Source organism: Sphaerodactylus townsendi, linkage group LG07, assembly GCF_021028975.2.
Source record: "Sphaerodactylus townsendi isolate TG3544 linkage group LG07, MPM_Stown_v2.3, whole genome shotgun sequence".
NCBI lineage: Eukaryota > Metazoa > Chordata > Lepidosauria > Squamata > Sphaerodactylidae > Sphaerodactylus > Sphaerodactylus townsendi.
Window position 1 is genome coordinate 72,506,085 of NC_059431.1, and position 14,829 is coordinate 72,520,913.

Genomic DNA, 14,829 nt, shown 5'->3' on the forward strand with positions numbered 1-14,829 from the left:
GCAGTACAAAAAATGGCATTTTCTCTTTTTTGTGTATTTTTGCATATACTAGGCTTTTGAACAGGCAAAGCCAACCTGTAAAAATTGGCATACTTATGTTCCATAAAATCATGCCAGAGAACAGAAAACTACGGATTTACTTCATGGCCCTGAAGGTCATTCTTAAATTGGATCCCCTTTAATATCTTGCAACTTTTGTATCTTGCGATAGTTGTGAATAACAGCGTTTGTAATAGTTGTGAATAACCGTGTGTGTAATAGTTGTGAATAGTAGTGAATAGAACTGGAACTACCTTCTCTCTCCTAACCCATGCCAAAATTTTACTGCACCATTAGGGACATAAGAACTCTGCTTCCATTTAACATAACTTCAACTTCCAGGCATGTAAGACAGAAACAGCAAAAAAATTAAACAAAACAAAAGTTCAAAATGTGCAGAAAAAAGAGAAATCAGTATTCCACCTCATGTCAGATTTCTTAGAGGGAGAATTCTGAATAGTTTTCCACTATTCTCAACAGCTCTGTGACTTTATTGAATTATTTCTTTTTTGCTTGCAAAAGGAAGTGTAGTGCCACAAATACACAAACAAATGTCCTGGATCACCATGTTATTTTCTCTTCATTTAAAGGGAAGAGAGAATAAAAACTTCTTCCTTTTAGTTCCATAATACTTTTCTTCCTTGCTCTTAGGGGTCCTGCAAAGCTTGTTACAGTATGTCATGTTTTCCGGTCTATCAAGGATGTATTTGTACATTATGATACCATAATTATTTTCAGTATTTTCAATCAAACAGAACAATTCAATGTTCCTTTCTTTGCACAATGCTGTTTCTGGAATCCACTAAGTCTGCAATTGATTACAGGGCTTGTTTTGTGCACAAAAGAATTATTTTTAAACCAAGAAGCAGAATAGAAGACATGCACACCAGAGACCCATTTGCAATTTGCATTTCTGTGCCAAGTCATGCTACCTTAGTCCAACATGTCCAAGTGTAGAAGTTTAACCCCATCCCCATCCCCTCTTTTATCCACAGCATCTGATACCCTTGGCGAACACTCACCTATGGGAATAACTGCCAAATAGGCTTTTAAGATTAAAACAAGGATTAACCACCCTCTGCCTCTCATGGAATTGAGTATCGGAGGAAAGAAAAAGGAACAAAGCTTAATAACGTGATAGCGTCAGTATGTTTAACACTCACGGTTTTCCTCCTGGGATGCCTGTCAGGTTCGGAGGGATGCCTGGGACTCGCATATGATGATGTGGATCAAAACCAACCTAAAGTTTTTGCACAACAGAAAAAAGTTCACAGCATTAATGGAAAAAGCTGTAATTTCTACATGCTCCTCTTAAATGAGGCCCTGGCAAATGAGCCCCCCCAACATAAGAACACCAGAAGGGTTATGCTAAGAGTCTAGCAGTGCTCAACCCTTTCCATCTCAAAGACCTACAAGCAAGGTATAAAGCCTTCCCCTCATGCATGTTCCAAGCATCTGAAATTCAGAAGCATACTGTCTTTGGGAAGTTTACCTTCTAAAATGGCAACCTGTTCCCCACATATAACTATTCAAATACCTCAAAGTATCAGCTAACAGAGACAATATTTGATAACACCCACTTTCTATTCAATCTGGGAGCAAGCATACAAAGAAACAGAAAGAATGTGACATTGTAAGATCATAGCACAATTTAACATACCAAAATGAAGAGAGGGATGAAAATAATTTTTAAAAAGTACAAAAGAATCTACTCATTTGTTTAATTTATATAAAAATATAGGCAGGACAAAGGGCTAGTCTCCAATACAGTTCTTATACAAACAAAACAAACAACACTTCCCCAACAAAACAAAACAACCCTCCCTCAAAATGCTTTTACACTGTGGTGTTCCTATTCAAGAATCACAATGTAAGGTTGGGGGTTAGTTTCGGCTCCTTCGTCTTGTCCTTGGTGCATTCCACAGTCTGGGCTTCATGCCCGGAATGGTTTCTGCCTTAACCTTGCTACGTTTATCTTGTGTGTTTGAAGCTTGTTTTCACCCTGTCGTGAGAATTCTGCTTGGGAGTTTGGGGAGGGGCCCGGATTGTCCGTAAAAGCGACACCTTAAGCCCGGGAAAGCCAGAATCCGCATTCGGTGTATTGCGATCGTTGAAGTTAATGAAATAAACGAACTGAACTCAGTTACTTTGTTTCGAGTCCTTTGAGGTTCCTTACATTATGCGGATTCTGCCTATTCTATCTTCAGATTGATTTTGGTCAAATACCATCTTTCATCCGTTTTGTGGATTCCTGATGTCTACCAACATGCAGGGATTGAACCCCGAGACTTCGTCGCAAATGGAAGGCGAAAAGACTGTGGTAGCCCCCAAAGAGGGTTCCCTGTCTTCCTTCCATATGACTGTCTCTCTGGAGGAGCCAGCGGAACCAATCTCCCTGGTGACCCTCTCCAAGCCCTGGTTAAGCAGGAGCTTAGCCTTCCTCCAACTGCAGGAGCAGGTGGAAGAAGCCCCCCTGATGGCTCGGCGCACGGTCTCAACCGGATGCCTGGAAGTGCGTCAGGATTTCTATGATCCTGGTGGCGGGGTGTCGATGGATCATGCTCCCCTGGAGCGGCACTTCACCACCCGGCAACATATGGATTACAAACCAGTGATGCAAAGGGTGGAGGAGGAAATCGGGGTGTCGACCATCCATGGGGACACCCAGGAATCCCTGGCAAGATTTCTGGATCAATACCTCGAAGACCCCCCTCCCGAAGATCACTGGCAAAGCACCGGAGCGCGCCCTAAGGGTTCAGGCCAGTCCTCCTTCAACATCCTGGGACTCTGAGGGGTGAAGTGCCGGGAACTACCTACACGTTCCCGAGTCGGAGGCTTACATTCGCGGAGGGATGCCCGCCGCTTCCGCGCAACCCCTCGGACATAGCAGAACTTGAGGGGGCAACTGCCATGCCTCTTGGGGGTGCTCGGGGCCGGGATCCTTCGGACCAGCATGAACCTGGGGGGGCAACTACCCTGTCGACCGCGGATGAGCGGCGTCCCCCCGTTACGGATCTTTGGGAACAGCTCGAAGCCCTTGAGAGGACCAAACGTGACTGGGAACAGGAACGGGAGGCCCTTGAGAGAGAGCGCGAGGCCCTAGAACTGGAACGTGAGCAGGAGCGGGAAGCCTTCGAAAATGAGCGGCTTGCTTTCGAACTGGAACGTGAACAGCAGCGTCGAGCCGTGGAAGCGGAATTATCACGAGAGAAGGGTGTTCTTAGAGACCAATTCCTCAAAGACCTCTCTTCCCGGGACCATGTCCTGGAACACTCCCGGCTCGAGCTCCAGCGCCAACGCGAGTGCCTTAAAGCACTGGAGAGTCAAGGTGAAATCGAAGCGGCATTGCAACGCAGGGAATGCGATAGACTGCAACGCGACCGGGAAGCTCTCACGCGTCAGGAGAGGGAGTTGGCGGCAAGGGAAGCGTTGCTCCAGAGGGATCTCGGAGCGCTGCAAGCGACCCTACCCAGCGCCGGCGGCGCGGCTCGCCCGCCCATTGTCCCTAATCGACCCGCTCCACGAACGGAGGCTCCGTTGTTGCAACATAGAGTCCTACTCCCAGTGCAACCTCCGCCGCCAGTCGCGGTGCAACCTCTGCCGCCGATTCCAGCGGCACAACCACTGCCTGTACAGGTTCCTGCCCCGGCTCCACGAGGGGTGCCGATAGCCAGAAGGGGCTATCCTCGCCCTCACATTCCCGCACGTTTCGATGGGACGGCTTCAAGACTGCCATATTTCATCCTACAACTGGACGCCCACATGCTCGAATTTGACGATCTCTATAGATCCGAGGCTGAGAAAGTGTGAGACATCGGCTCCGTGCTGGACGGGGATGCGGCGGAATGGTTTGTGGAATTACACGAACTGGAAGGGGCCCCTGAACTTCAGAACGTAGCGGCCTTACTCCAAGGTCTGAGACTACACTTTCAGGACCCCGAGGAGGTGAACAAAGCCATTAAAACTATCAAAACACTCAAGCAGGGCAATAAAACCTTTGCAGAATTTGCCCGAGAGTTCCGGTAACAAACTCCCAGACTGGCCCGAATGCATGAAATGCGAATACTTCCACGACGCTATCGATTTTGAAATCTGCACCTGGGCAGATATGGTGCGGGAACCACAAACCATTGCTGAATGGATCACGACCGGCAACCTCATCGCGGCCCGACTCACCCGTTCCAAGACGGGAAAACCCGCAGCCGCCAAACCTCCTGCCAAACCTGCAGCAGCGGCCGCCGCCCCGCCAAAGAAGGCGGGTGCAGGACCGACTACAACCGAATCCACCTCCGATCGCCGACGCCGTCTTGGCTTATGCCTGTATTGCGGGGGCCCAGGCCACATGGCGCCCAATTGCCCAAAAAAACAAAAGGCGCCGGTCCCCACTTCCCGCAAGTCGATGGCGCGAACCCCTCGCAAACCTGGCCCTCGGGGACCCCAAGGAGCTGCGCAAGCCACCTGCGAAGACGAGCCCGAAAATGTCGATGACACCCGAACCAGAAGGGGTGACCTTTTCGCTCTGGGTCCCGGCGGAGGAGATCCCCTGCACCAAATGCGGTGGAGTGAAGCGGGTGCCCCTCATACACCATTCTATGACTCACTCTTGACCAATACCGTCCAGAAGCATACTCATATTATAGCCACGAGCACTTTCGTGGATTCAGGTTGCTCCCACTGGTCCTTATGAGACCCCAAAGTGGCAGAGCAATTAGGAGAGCTGCTTGAACGAGTATAGCACTGGCCAAACCCATCCCTTCACTCAAAATGGACTGACAGCCCATTAGGTACCCGATGGCGATCCGGCTCATTTTCCTTTTCAAAACCCAACCAGTGCTCCTGCGGTGCGCCGAACACTGGGAGAGACGTAGTTTCATTTTGGCTCCAGTCGCCAAACACCCCATAATGTTGGGGACGCCCTGGCTTCTCTCCCATGAACCCACCATCTTCTGGAGGCAACGCATAGTCCGATTCACAGACCCCCCTTGTGGGGATCACATGCACGAGGGTGAGCCACCGGCGGAACCCAAGGAGAACGCCAATGAGCTCCAGCCAATGGCTCTCGACACCGCCCCAAGCCCGGAACTGGCCGGGGTTCCCAAACAGTACTGGGATTTAGCCAAAGTCTTTGAAGAACAGGAGTGTGACCAACTTCCCCCCCATAGGGACACAGACTGTAAAATCCTTTTGGTCCCAGGGGCACAACTTCCCAAGGGTAGAATATACAGGATGAGCCCGACTGAGGAGAAGGAGCTTCGTGCCTTCCTCGATTGAAGAAATCTGGCCTCAAGCATGGTTTTATTCGCCGGGCCACCAAGAGCACTCACACAGCCCCTGCTTTTGTTTGTTATAGGAGAAAAGAAAGATGGGACCGCCTTCTGCCTGCAGGCACTGGATTATACGTGGTCTCTTAAGCAGCTTGTCTCTCTTTTCAATATATACCCCTTACCCCTAATTAAGGACCTCTTCTTCGATGCATTGGGAAGGGGCATTATCTTCACCAAGTTGGATTTGAGGGAAGCCTATTACCGAGTACGAATTGCCGAGGGTTTTGAACATTTAACAGCATTCAACACTAAATTTGGCCAATATGAATACTGTGTAATGCCCTTCGTATTATCCGGAGCCCCAGGGGCTTTCATTTCACTCATTAATGATGTTCTACAGGACTTCCTGTTCAAAGGGGTGGTGGTGTATTTGGATGATGTCCTTATCTATTCCCAAACGGTGGAAGAGCACGAGCGACTGGTCAGGGCAGTGTTGCAACGTCTGCTCGACAATTCCTTGTTTGCAAAACTGTCCAAATGTGCCTTCCATCAGACCTCCATGGATTATTTGGGATATCGGATCTCTCCAGAGGGCCTGGAAATGGATCCGGCAAAAGTGGCAGCAGTGGTGAATTGACCGGTTCCCACCAACCACAAAGAACTTCAATCCTTTTTAGGCTTTGCTAACTTCTATCGAGACTTCTTTATTCCCAGTTTGCCAAACTTCGCCCCAATACCACTCCACAGACTCTACTCAAGCGTACCAAGGGCGAAGGGACCCCCCAGGCATCAAAATCCTTCAGGGGCTTCCCTCTCCCTGGCTATCCCCAGAATGCCAAAATTCGCTTTCCAAGCGCTTAAAAACTGCTTTCACCACAGAGCCCATTTTGAAACACTCGGCAGACCCCACTCTGCCTTTTCATCGCTCATGCGTCGGTAACGCACAATTTCGGATAAAGCCTTGGGGGCTGCTCTCATTGCAGAAAAATAAAAGATAACAAACTTGTGCCGTGGTGCTTATTTGTCTAAAAAACTGTCAGGCCCCTGAACTCAACTGGACAGTTGGGGATAAAGAAACAGCAGCCATCAAGGGAAGCTCTTAGTGCGACGTGGCGACATTGGCTGGAGGGTGTCATGCACGCCCCTTCCAAGTTTGGTCGGATCATAAAAACCTGGCGGCTTTGTCTACTCTGCTCAAAATGTCGGCCAAGCAATTAAGGTGGGCTGATTTCTTCTCCAGATTCAACTTTACGGTCCATTTTTTCCCTGGTAATAGCAACAAGCTGGCTTCAACGCGCTTGTCCCGCCTTGCCTAAGGGGAGGATACCTCCCTTATGCGCCATGCCCTCGCGACCATCCTAACACTCTCTCAATTTGGGCTTGGCGGTAACCCGATCCCAGACAGCTGCATTCCCCGACACCCCTTTATGAACAGTACCAGACATTTGTATCGCCAGTTTCTTCGCTTTATATTGGAGGAGGCGTGGATGACAGAGGAGGTTCCGAAGGAGGAATCCGACCCCCCTTCTACACAATTGCAGGGGGGAGTTTGGAGGAAGGGTGACTGCTGGTACGTCCCACCGGCCCTACGTAAGCAGGTTCTCTTAACCGAGCCATGACCGGCACCGACAAAGCGGGACATTTGGGATTCTTGGAAAAACACTACACTTGCTCAGGAGGCAGTTTTGGTGGTGCACCATGCGCAAGGAGACATTGAAGCCGATACATATTAAGGGGTGCCCGACGTCGCGCAGAGGCTGCTGTAAAGCCATCCCTGAAGTAAGCCCCTAACGGACTGTTACACCCCATCCCTCAGGCTGCCAAACCTTTTGGCAAGTGATTTCTATGGATTTCATCACAGATCTCCCCGAGAGCCATGGGAATACAGTTTTCATGGGTGGTGGTAGTGACCTTTTTTTTTTTCCAAGCAGGCACACTTTGTTCCGTGGTCTCCACCATCCCACCGGTGCCTAAGTTATGCCAAATTGTTTATCCAACATGTCTACCGTCTTCGCACTCGCCGCCGGAGCCAGAAAGTGATTCTCCGTAATCGGGGGCCACAGTTCATATCTAAGTTTTGGAAGGCGTTCCTGGAGATGTTGGGAACAACCTCGGCTGTTGCTGCTCCGTACCACGTGCAAAGTGACAGCCAGACCGAGAAACCGGACCAACAGAACAGTAGAGAGCAGTATCTCACGTTTGCTACGCCAACTATCATCAAGATAACTGGGTGGAACTTCTTCCCTTCGCTGGAGTACACCTATAACGAAGTACGGTTCATAGTAGTACCAATAAAACTCCGTTTGAGGTGGTGTCGAATTGATTCGTTTCCCCCGTTACCCCAACTCCCCGATCATGCGCTCCAACCCCCTGACTTTGGTGACTGGATCCAGTCTCTGGCAGAAGGCTGGAAGCGTTTCTTGCTAACCCGCTTTCACAAGCGCGGGAAGCTCAAAAAACCAAAGCCGGACAAACATATGGGAATGAATTTTCCCCTGCACGTGGGGGCTTTGTTTTACTTGTCCACCAAAAACCTTAGAGATGTGCATGAATATTCCAAGCTAGGCAAGAAATTCATAGGCCCGTTTCGGATCACTCAGGTGATCAACGATGTGACGGCTTCGTTTGGAATTATTACCCAATTCACTCAGTAACATTCACCCTGTGTTTCATTCTAAGCTTACTCAAGTGGGCTCCAGATTCAGATGCCTGTACGCGACCCAGCGGAGGTTCCCATGCCTGTGATGGGTTGGTAGTACAAAGCGTTCACGAGATGCGATGCTATTTTGGACTCTCGCTACATTATAGCGTTTGCAATATTTGGTTTCCTGGGGGGGCTACCCCTCGGGCCATAATCAAGGGGGGTAGGTGGAAAGTGTTGATGCCCCCCCCCCCGATTTCTGCTTTTCATAAGGCTTTCCCTCCTAAGCGGCGGGTGGGGAGGGGGCGTTAAGTAGGAGGAAGGCCAGTGTAAGGTTGGGGGTTAGTTTCGGCTCCTTCGTTTTGTCCTTGGTGCATTCCACAGTCTGGGCTTCGTGCCCGGAATGGTTTCTGCCTTAACCTTGCTACGTTTATCTTGTGTGTTTGAAGCTTGTTTTCACCCTGTTGTGGGAATTCTGCTTGGGAGTTTGGGGAGGGGCCCGGATTGTCCGTAAAAGCGACACCTTAAGCCCGGGAAAGCCAGAATCCGCATTCGGTGTATTGCGATCGTTGAAGTTAATGAAATAAACCAACTGAACTCAGTTACTTTGTTTCGAGTCCTTTGAGGTTCCTTACACACAATGAACAAGTTTCTCACTTTGTGCATTCTCTCCATTGCCTATAATAGGGATTCAAAATCCATGGGGTAAATCCTGCTCCCAAATACTTACAATGCTGACCCACCAGTTGTCAACCTAAAAAAAGGACAGCAGTTGCAGCAACAGGACTTTGGGATTGTCTCTGGAAGTCCCTTCAAAGGTTCCCTCTTTAACTAGGGGTGTGAAACTGTTTATCCCAACAAACATAAAAGAACAGTGTGAGAACAGATTACTGGACAGTAGAAGGGCCCCAAAGGAAACTGATCACCACTGAAACCATTTCTTGTTCCCTAGGTGGGCCTTTCCTCACACTTTGAACACTATCTTGAATGAAAATAAGACCTGACCCATTTAAAACAAGAGAGAGAGCACAAGCACTTACCACAGGAGACCGCCCATAAGCTGCAGCCGCTGCTGCAGCAGCAGCTGCTGCACTCATTTGAGGAGAGATGTTATGCAGGCCAGCATATGCTGCTCCAGGGCTAGTCAGCTCACCATTCATTCCAGCATGTGGTACTATTCCAAATGGGGCTGGATAAGGACAAGGTACTGCCATGGGTGTTCTTAGGCCTGAAGCTATGAAGGAAAAGACAATAGGCTCAAGAATACCAAACAAGGAATTTAAACAATAAGGTTTATAGAATATTCATGGGGAAGGAAATAACAAATACTGTGGCCATGGTCTGTTAGTTTCAGCTCCCAACGTTTCACTCGTATCTATTGCTGGCATCTTCAAAGGCATGTCTGCTCATGACATGGCACTGAAGATGCCAGCCATAGATGCAGGTGAAACGTTAGGAACTAAAATTACCAGGCCATGGCCATTCAGTCCAGAAAACCCTTAACAGCCAGTTGATTCCAGCTGTGAAAGCCTTCAGCAATACAGCAGTAATATACAGCAAGATACTTCAGTTGAACAACTGTAACTTGATGATACCATTTCAGACCACTACTGGGAAACTGTGTGAGAATGCTGCCCACATTTAAACTGCGGAGAGTTCAAATGTGGAACTTCACCAGTAATCGGAACTGGAACAATCTAGGCAAGACTATGGTATGAATCTTCTGGTAATTTCCATGCGTGGAAGAGATTTCCATCTGTGGTATGACTTGGTCATCTCTCCTTTCTCATGCAGCCCAAAATGTCCACTTAAATGCTATTTCTGCTGCAAAGGGAACAGCATGAGGGGAAAGGGCAGAGGTCTTCAGCAGATGGGTAGCTGGCAAAAAAAATCCACCTCCATCCATGGATATATCCTGGTTAATCCAAGCCTAATATACTACTGTTTCTGTTTTTGTTTATTTAAATAATCTTTAACAGAAACAAACTATAACAGAAACTTCAGAGATGACGACTCTATGTAGCTCACTTCTAATGTGCTTCACTCGATGCATTACTTTTAGTTTCACCACAGCTTTGTGAGATGGACTCCACAGTGTTATGTACCCCTTCCACCCCACATCTTAAATCATGCATCCAAGCCATGATATTTATGAATACAAGGTGTATGTGAATATACTGCTGAGTGATATTAAGGCTAACAAATATATATGGTGTGGCGCAGGATAAAATGGGCCAACAGCAAGCCCAAAGAATAGCAAACAGTCAGTAGGAAATAAAACTACTCATTTGCTCCTTGATGTCCACACCCAAGCCAGAGCTACAGTCAATAGAGTTGCAAATGTGAAATATCCCTTGAACTGAGATGCTGCAACCTTCCTTCCCTTCAGCTGTTCCTAAAAGCTCCTAAGTGCTCCCATCCCTGATTTAATCTTGCTGCCTCAGCTAAATTACAATAGCCAGAAACTCGCTCTTCCGACCACCTATTCATGGTGTTGCTAATGTAATCAAGGAAACAATTGGCTACCAACCCCTGGGTTTAGGACAATAGACAGAGCTACTGATTAGCTCAGCCCCTGCAAACCAGCACAGCTGTAAGAAACAAAACCTAATGCAAAGGGTCTCTTTTCCTGCCAAACTAGCGATCCATCCTATAAAAACCCTGCTCACCTTAAGCTCATTGCTCATTTCTAACTTGAACATCCCTTGGTCAAGTTGGTGTGAGACACAATATCATCCTTCTACTGGATCTCTGTGCTGGCATAGAGTCCCTGCCTGCTACTTCATCTGCTGCATTGGAACCATTAGGTAACGTATCACCCTGCTGCCTTCCCAATTCCCTCTCTATCATCCAAACCTATTTTTCTCGGATTTTTATATCCCTAGGAACTTGTGTGTATGTGTCTCCATATCTTCCTGTATGTGTTTTTGAAACCAAATTTATATAAACATTTTAAACTCAATTTGGACTCCTTGTGTTACTCTGCGGAACGTTCCATGCTATATTTCCCCGTATACATCGTCTCAAAGATACCCTCCCAGTCTGCCTCTCGCATAGCCAAGTGAGCCATTTCCCCAAAGCATTGACAAGCCGAGCTATTATCCCCATCGCCATTTTAAAGATATTTGTGTGCTGTTACACTCTTAGCAGCTGGTGGAGATTCCCTTAAAAATACGTTCTTCTACTGTTAAACTGCGTAACAACAGTGATAGACAGAAAATGACTTGCCCAAGATCATCTAGCTTGGTCTAGGACAGCAGGCCCAGACTGTATCCATTGAAAACTTAGTGGCTGTCAGAGGGCAGCACAGCAGGACCCCATTAAAAAAACCCCACCCAGGCATCCAATCTTTACTAACCTAATGGGTCAACTCCTGGAAGCTTGCCAGGTACAGGCCTCAATCCAGGTGTAGAATTACTGCCTGGAGTAGGAGCGTCAGTCCGTGGAGTGGGAGTACTTGATTTAGAAACAGGCGTGGTGGATTTCTCATTCTAAAATGGAAACAGAAAAAAAAATCTTCAGCTATCATACGGGAGGGTTGCCTGACTTGCACAATCATCAAGTGGTGACTCATGAAGAAGCCATAATAATGCAATTAGTATTCAAAGTCTGCTTGCCTGTGGGTCATCGAAACAATTGCAGCAAAAGTAAAATTGCTTATTGACAAACTTGTGTACTAATTCAGTCATTCTTACACAGACTGAGGGACAAATTAGAATGCTATGAGATATCCTTACCCGGATGCTCCCACTCTTACAATGCTAACAGAATTTTTTCCAGAAACCTATTTATGTTAGGACTACATGATGTACAAGGCGAAGGATGGCATGTTTTGGGCCCTTTGATAACTATAATAACATAGGGGATGAGTCAGTTTCAGAAGTTACACAGGAGGAAAAGACTTAAAAGCTTCTTTTCTCATCGGTTATTATTCAAATCAGATCTTCACACAGCTCCTGTTATTATTTTAAGTATGAAGAAGCCAACAAGCTTAAAATATATCTTGTAATAATGATATAAGAAAGGATTTCAGCCAGTTACCATGTTTCAAAATTTTGGATTCAGACAAATGCCTCCTTTTCCCAGCCAAACCAAATAGCAAAAAGTTCTTAATGGAACATAAAGCAGGTATTGGCTTCTTGAATGAACCCAGCACGCAATGGATCCCACAATCAATGCTCATTAAAGAAGCTACACAATTATTAACTGACTTGGTGTTTATGTAAAAGGTGTCTTAAGATAACATATTTAATCTTTATGTCTATCTTACTATGACTTTAAAAATCAATACATGTTTATGAAGAAGAACACTTCTCATCTGAATTCACCCTTTCTATAGCAGGAATCTTCAAACTTTCCTGAGACCCATGGAGCTTAAGTACAGGTAGAATGAATTTGAGATAAGCCTAGGAAGTCTGGATAACTAAGATTTAGATAATACAAATGACCACTATAGGAGACTATTTTCATCACTTCTAAGGGCTTGTGAATAAATTTTGAAAAATATCTGAAAGCTACCATTCCTAATGCTAAATGTACATTTCATTTCTACCATTCCCTAAATAACGGCTTAAAAATTGCAATTGTCCTGAAGAGAAGAGTATGAAAAAGCCATGGAACTTTTAGTCCAGAAAGATGATGAGTTATAGTCACAAAAAGAAAGAAAATAAGGCAGCTAACACCACTCTGGGCATACAAGCAGTCTTTCCTTCTCTGAATTGTGACTAGCTATGCAAGTCAAGAAATGCTCTTATAAATGACAGATTATTTTTTAGATAGAAAGTGATTGCAGTTGAACATAGCCCAGGAATACAAATAAAGCTAAGAACCAAATCAAGTCCAAGAAGGCAGCTGAATTTACTGTCAACTGCCACATAAAAAAATATTCCAAGAACCCCTGTGTGCTCTTATTTATTTACAGAATGGCAAGCTTCCTGATGCCAAAAAACAAAGAAAACACAAAAAAGGTATGTACATCATTTCAGACACTGCTACCTGAACAAACCCTCCTTAATGCCCCAAATATTCTGAATTTCAATTGTATCTTTTTGTACTAAAAGTAGATTTGTATCAAGAAGTGCAACTGGGACTTATCTCATTATTTTCTCTTTTTAGACACCCAATGGTGCATACTGACATATGAAGACAGATGTAGATCATACAGTCACTTACAAGGCTAAGTTCTTTGGATTTGGAGGATGGTGTGCTGCTGGAAGATGCTATTGAGGCTGGGCTAATTGGTGCATCTTTCTTGAGTAGACGAGTCTTGTCCAAGCCATTCTCCCTTGGAGAATGTGCTGGGCTTCCTCGTGGAGAGGAAGGATCCTGAAAACAAATCGCAATTATTATCAAGGTGTGCTGCTTGCTGTGGGGTGGGTGAGAAACCTACATCTCCTTTGGACATTATATTTGCAATAAAACCTACACATGACATCATCGTTTATGGCCACGGAGAGCCAGTGTAGTGGTTAAGAGCAGGTGTACTCTAATCTGGAGGACTGGGTTTGATTCCCTGCTCTGCCACTTGAGCTGTGGAGCTGGTGAACCAGATTAGCTTGTGCACTCCAACACATGCCAGCTGGGTGACTTTGAGATAGTCACAGTTCTTTGGAGCTCCCTCAGCCCCACGCATCTCACAGGGTGGTTTTTTTTGGAGGGGGGGAAGGAAAAGGAGATTGTAAGCCCCTTTAAATCTCCTTACAGGAGAGAAAGGGGGGATATAAATCCAAACTCTTCTTCTTCATTAACAATGGCTAACCATTACAGACATGTTCCTACTCCATAGACAATAGGAACAGCATTGTCACTGGGTTCACTGGAAAAACAACTGATTCTTTCTGTAAATTAACCACACTAACAGCAAATATTATCCAACATATGCACCCAAATTCAGCCATAAACAAGTAGTATGCCCAATAAAGAATAGTACTGAAAGCCCCATGACACAAACCTCATTGGAAACATCAACCACCAAGTTGTCATCACTCTTCTCACCATCACTGTCCTGCATTGAGGAACAAGAAAACGTAAGCATCTCTGTGACAGATCCATTCCAAGCCCACATAAAATTATTGCAAACAAAAGAGGGCAGTTCAGGAGATCTTTAAGAACATGGATTTCCAAAAGATGCTTAGTTATTGAAGTTACTCAGATTGGAATCTAAATTCAAACTAGAAACATTCAACAGAAATCCTTTACTCACGTAACGAGTTGCTATTTCTTTTTCCTCTGTTTTCTGTTTTTTGCTGTCAGAGGAGTAGTCTGTTGAGTTTCTGTGTTTCTCTGAAGCTCTGAAACTGGCTGAGGGAGATACAGATGAGCTCTGAAATGAAACATTAAGGGAGAAGTGATTGTTAGTACAATTATCCTTTGCTTCTGGTAGACCTTTAGTGCTTATACCTTAAGGAGATGATCTACAAGCTGCATGAACAGCTTTATATTTACCTCTGAGGAAAAGAGATACAAGCCCTCTCCCCTGTGCAGTGTCCAATCACAGACCAGAACAAAAATTACTAGGGAATGTGCTGTCTATCACACCAAGCACCAAACTATAGAAAATTACAAAAATATGTGCTCTGTGTGTAGATTTTCATTCAAGTAAGCAAGAATTGTAGTATCTCTCTATGAATAAACTGAACATGTGAATCAGAGAAGATAAAAGTACCCTACATAAAACAAACAACTTTAAAGCTGAATTGGAATGATCTGTTACTTAATCTTTGATACCTGAACAGACACTTGAAGCAAACACCATTGAAATCAGTGACACTTGATTCCAAAATAAAGACAAATAGCCCAGTAAAATAAATTGATTAAGGAAGCAGGTTTTAAGCACATTTTAACTCAGTCAGACTTAAGTATAATCAGGAACCAAATCACTGATTT

General features: G+C 45.7%; 1 protein-coding gene across 1 annotated transcript in view; it reads right to left on the reverse strand.

Annotated features, from left to right (window-relative positions):
• LOC125436231 (transducin-like enhancer protein 4) overlaps positions 1 to 14,829 on the reverse strand; it is an 84,648-nt gene that overhangs the window by 10,964 nt on the left and 58,855 nt on the right. The window contains exons 4-9 of the mRNA XM_048503066.1: positions 14,147 to 14,266; positions 13,895 to 13,948; positions 13,117 to 13,269; positions 11,303 to 11,435; positions 8,985 to 9,178; positions 1,203 to 1,279 (exon numbers count right to left, since the gene is read on the reverse strand). Coding sequence (XP_048359023.1) covers positions 1,203 to 1,279; positions 8,985 to 9,178; positions 11,303 to 11,435; positions 13,117 to 13,269; positions 13,895 to 13,948; positions 14,147 to 14,266 — 731 coding nt within the window. The remainder of the gene's footprint in view (positions 1 to 1,202; positions 1,280 to 8,984; positions 9,179 to 11,302; positions 11,436 to 13,116; positions 13,270 to 13,894; positions 13,949 to 14,146; positions 14,267 to 14,829) is intronic.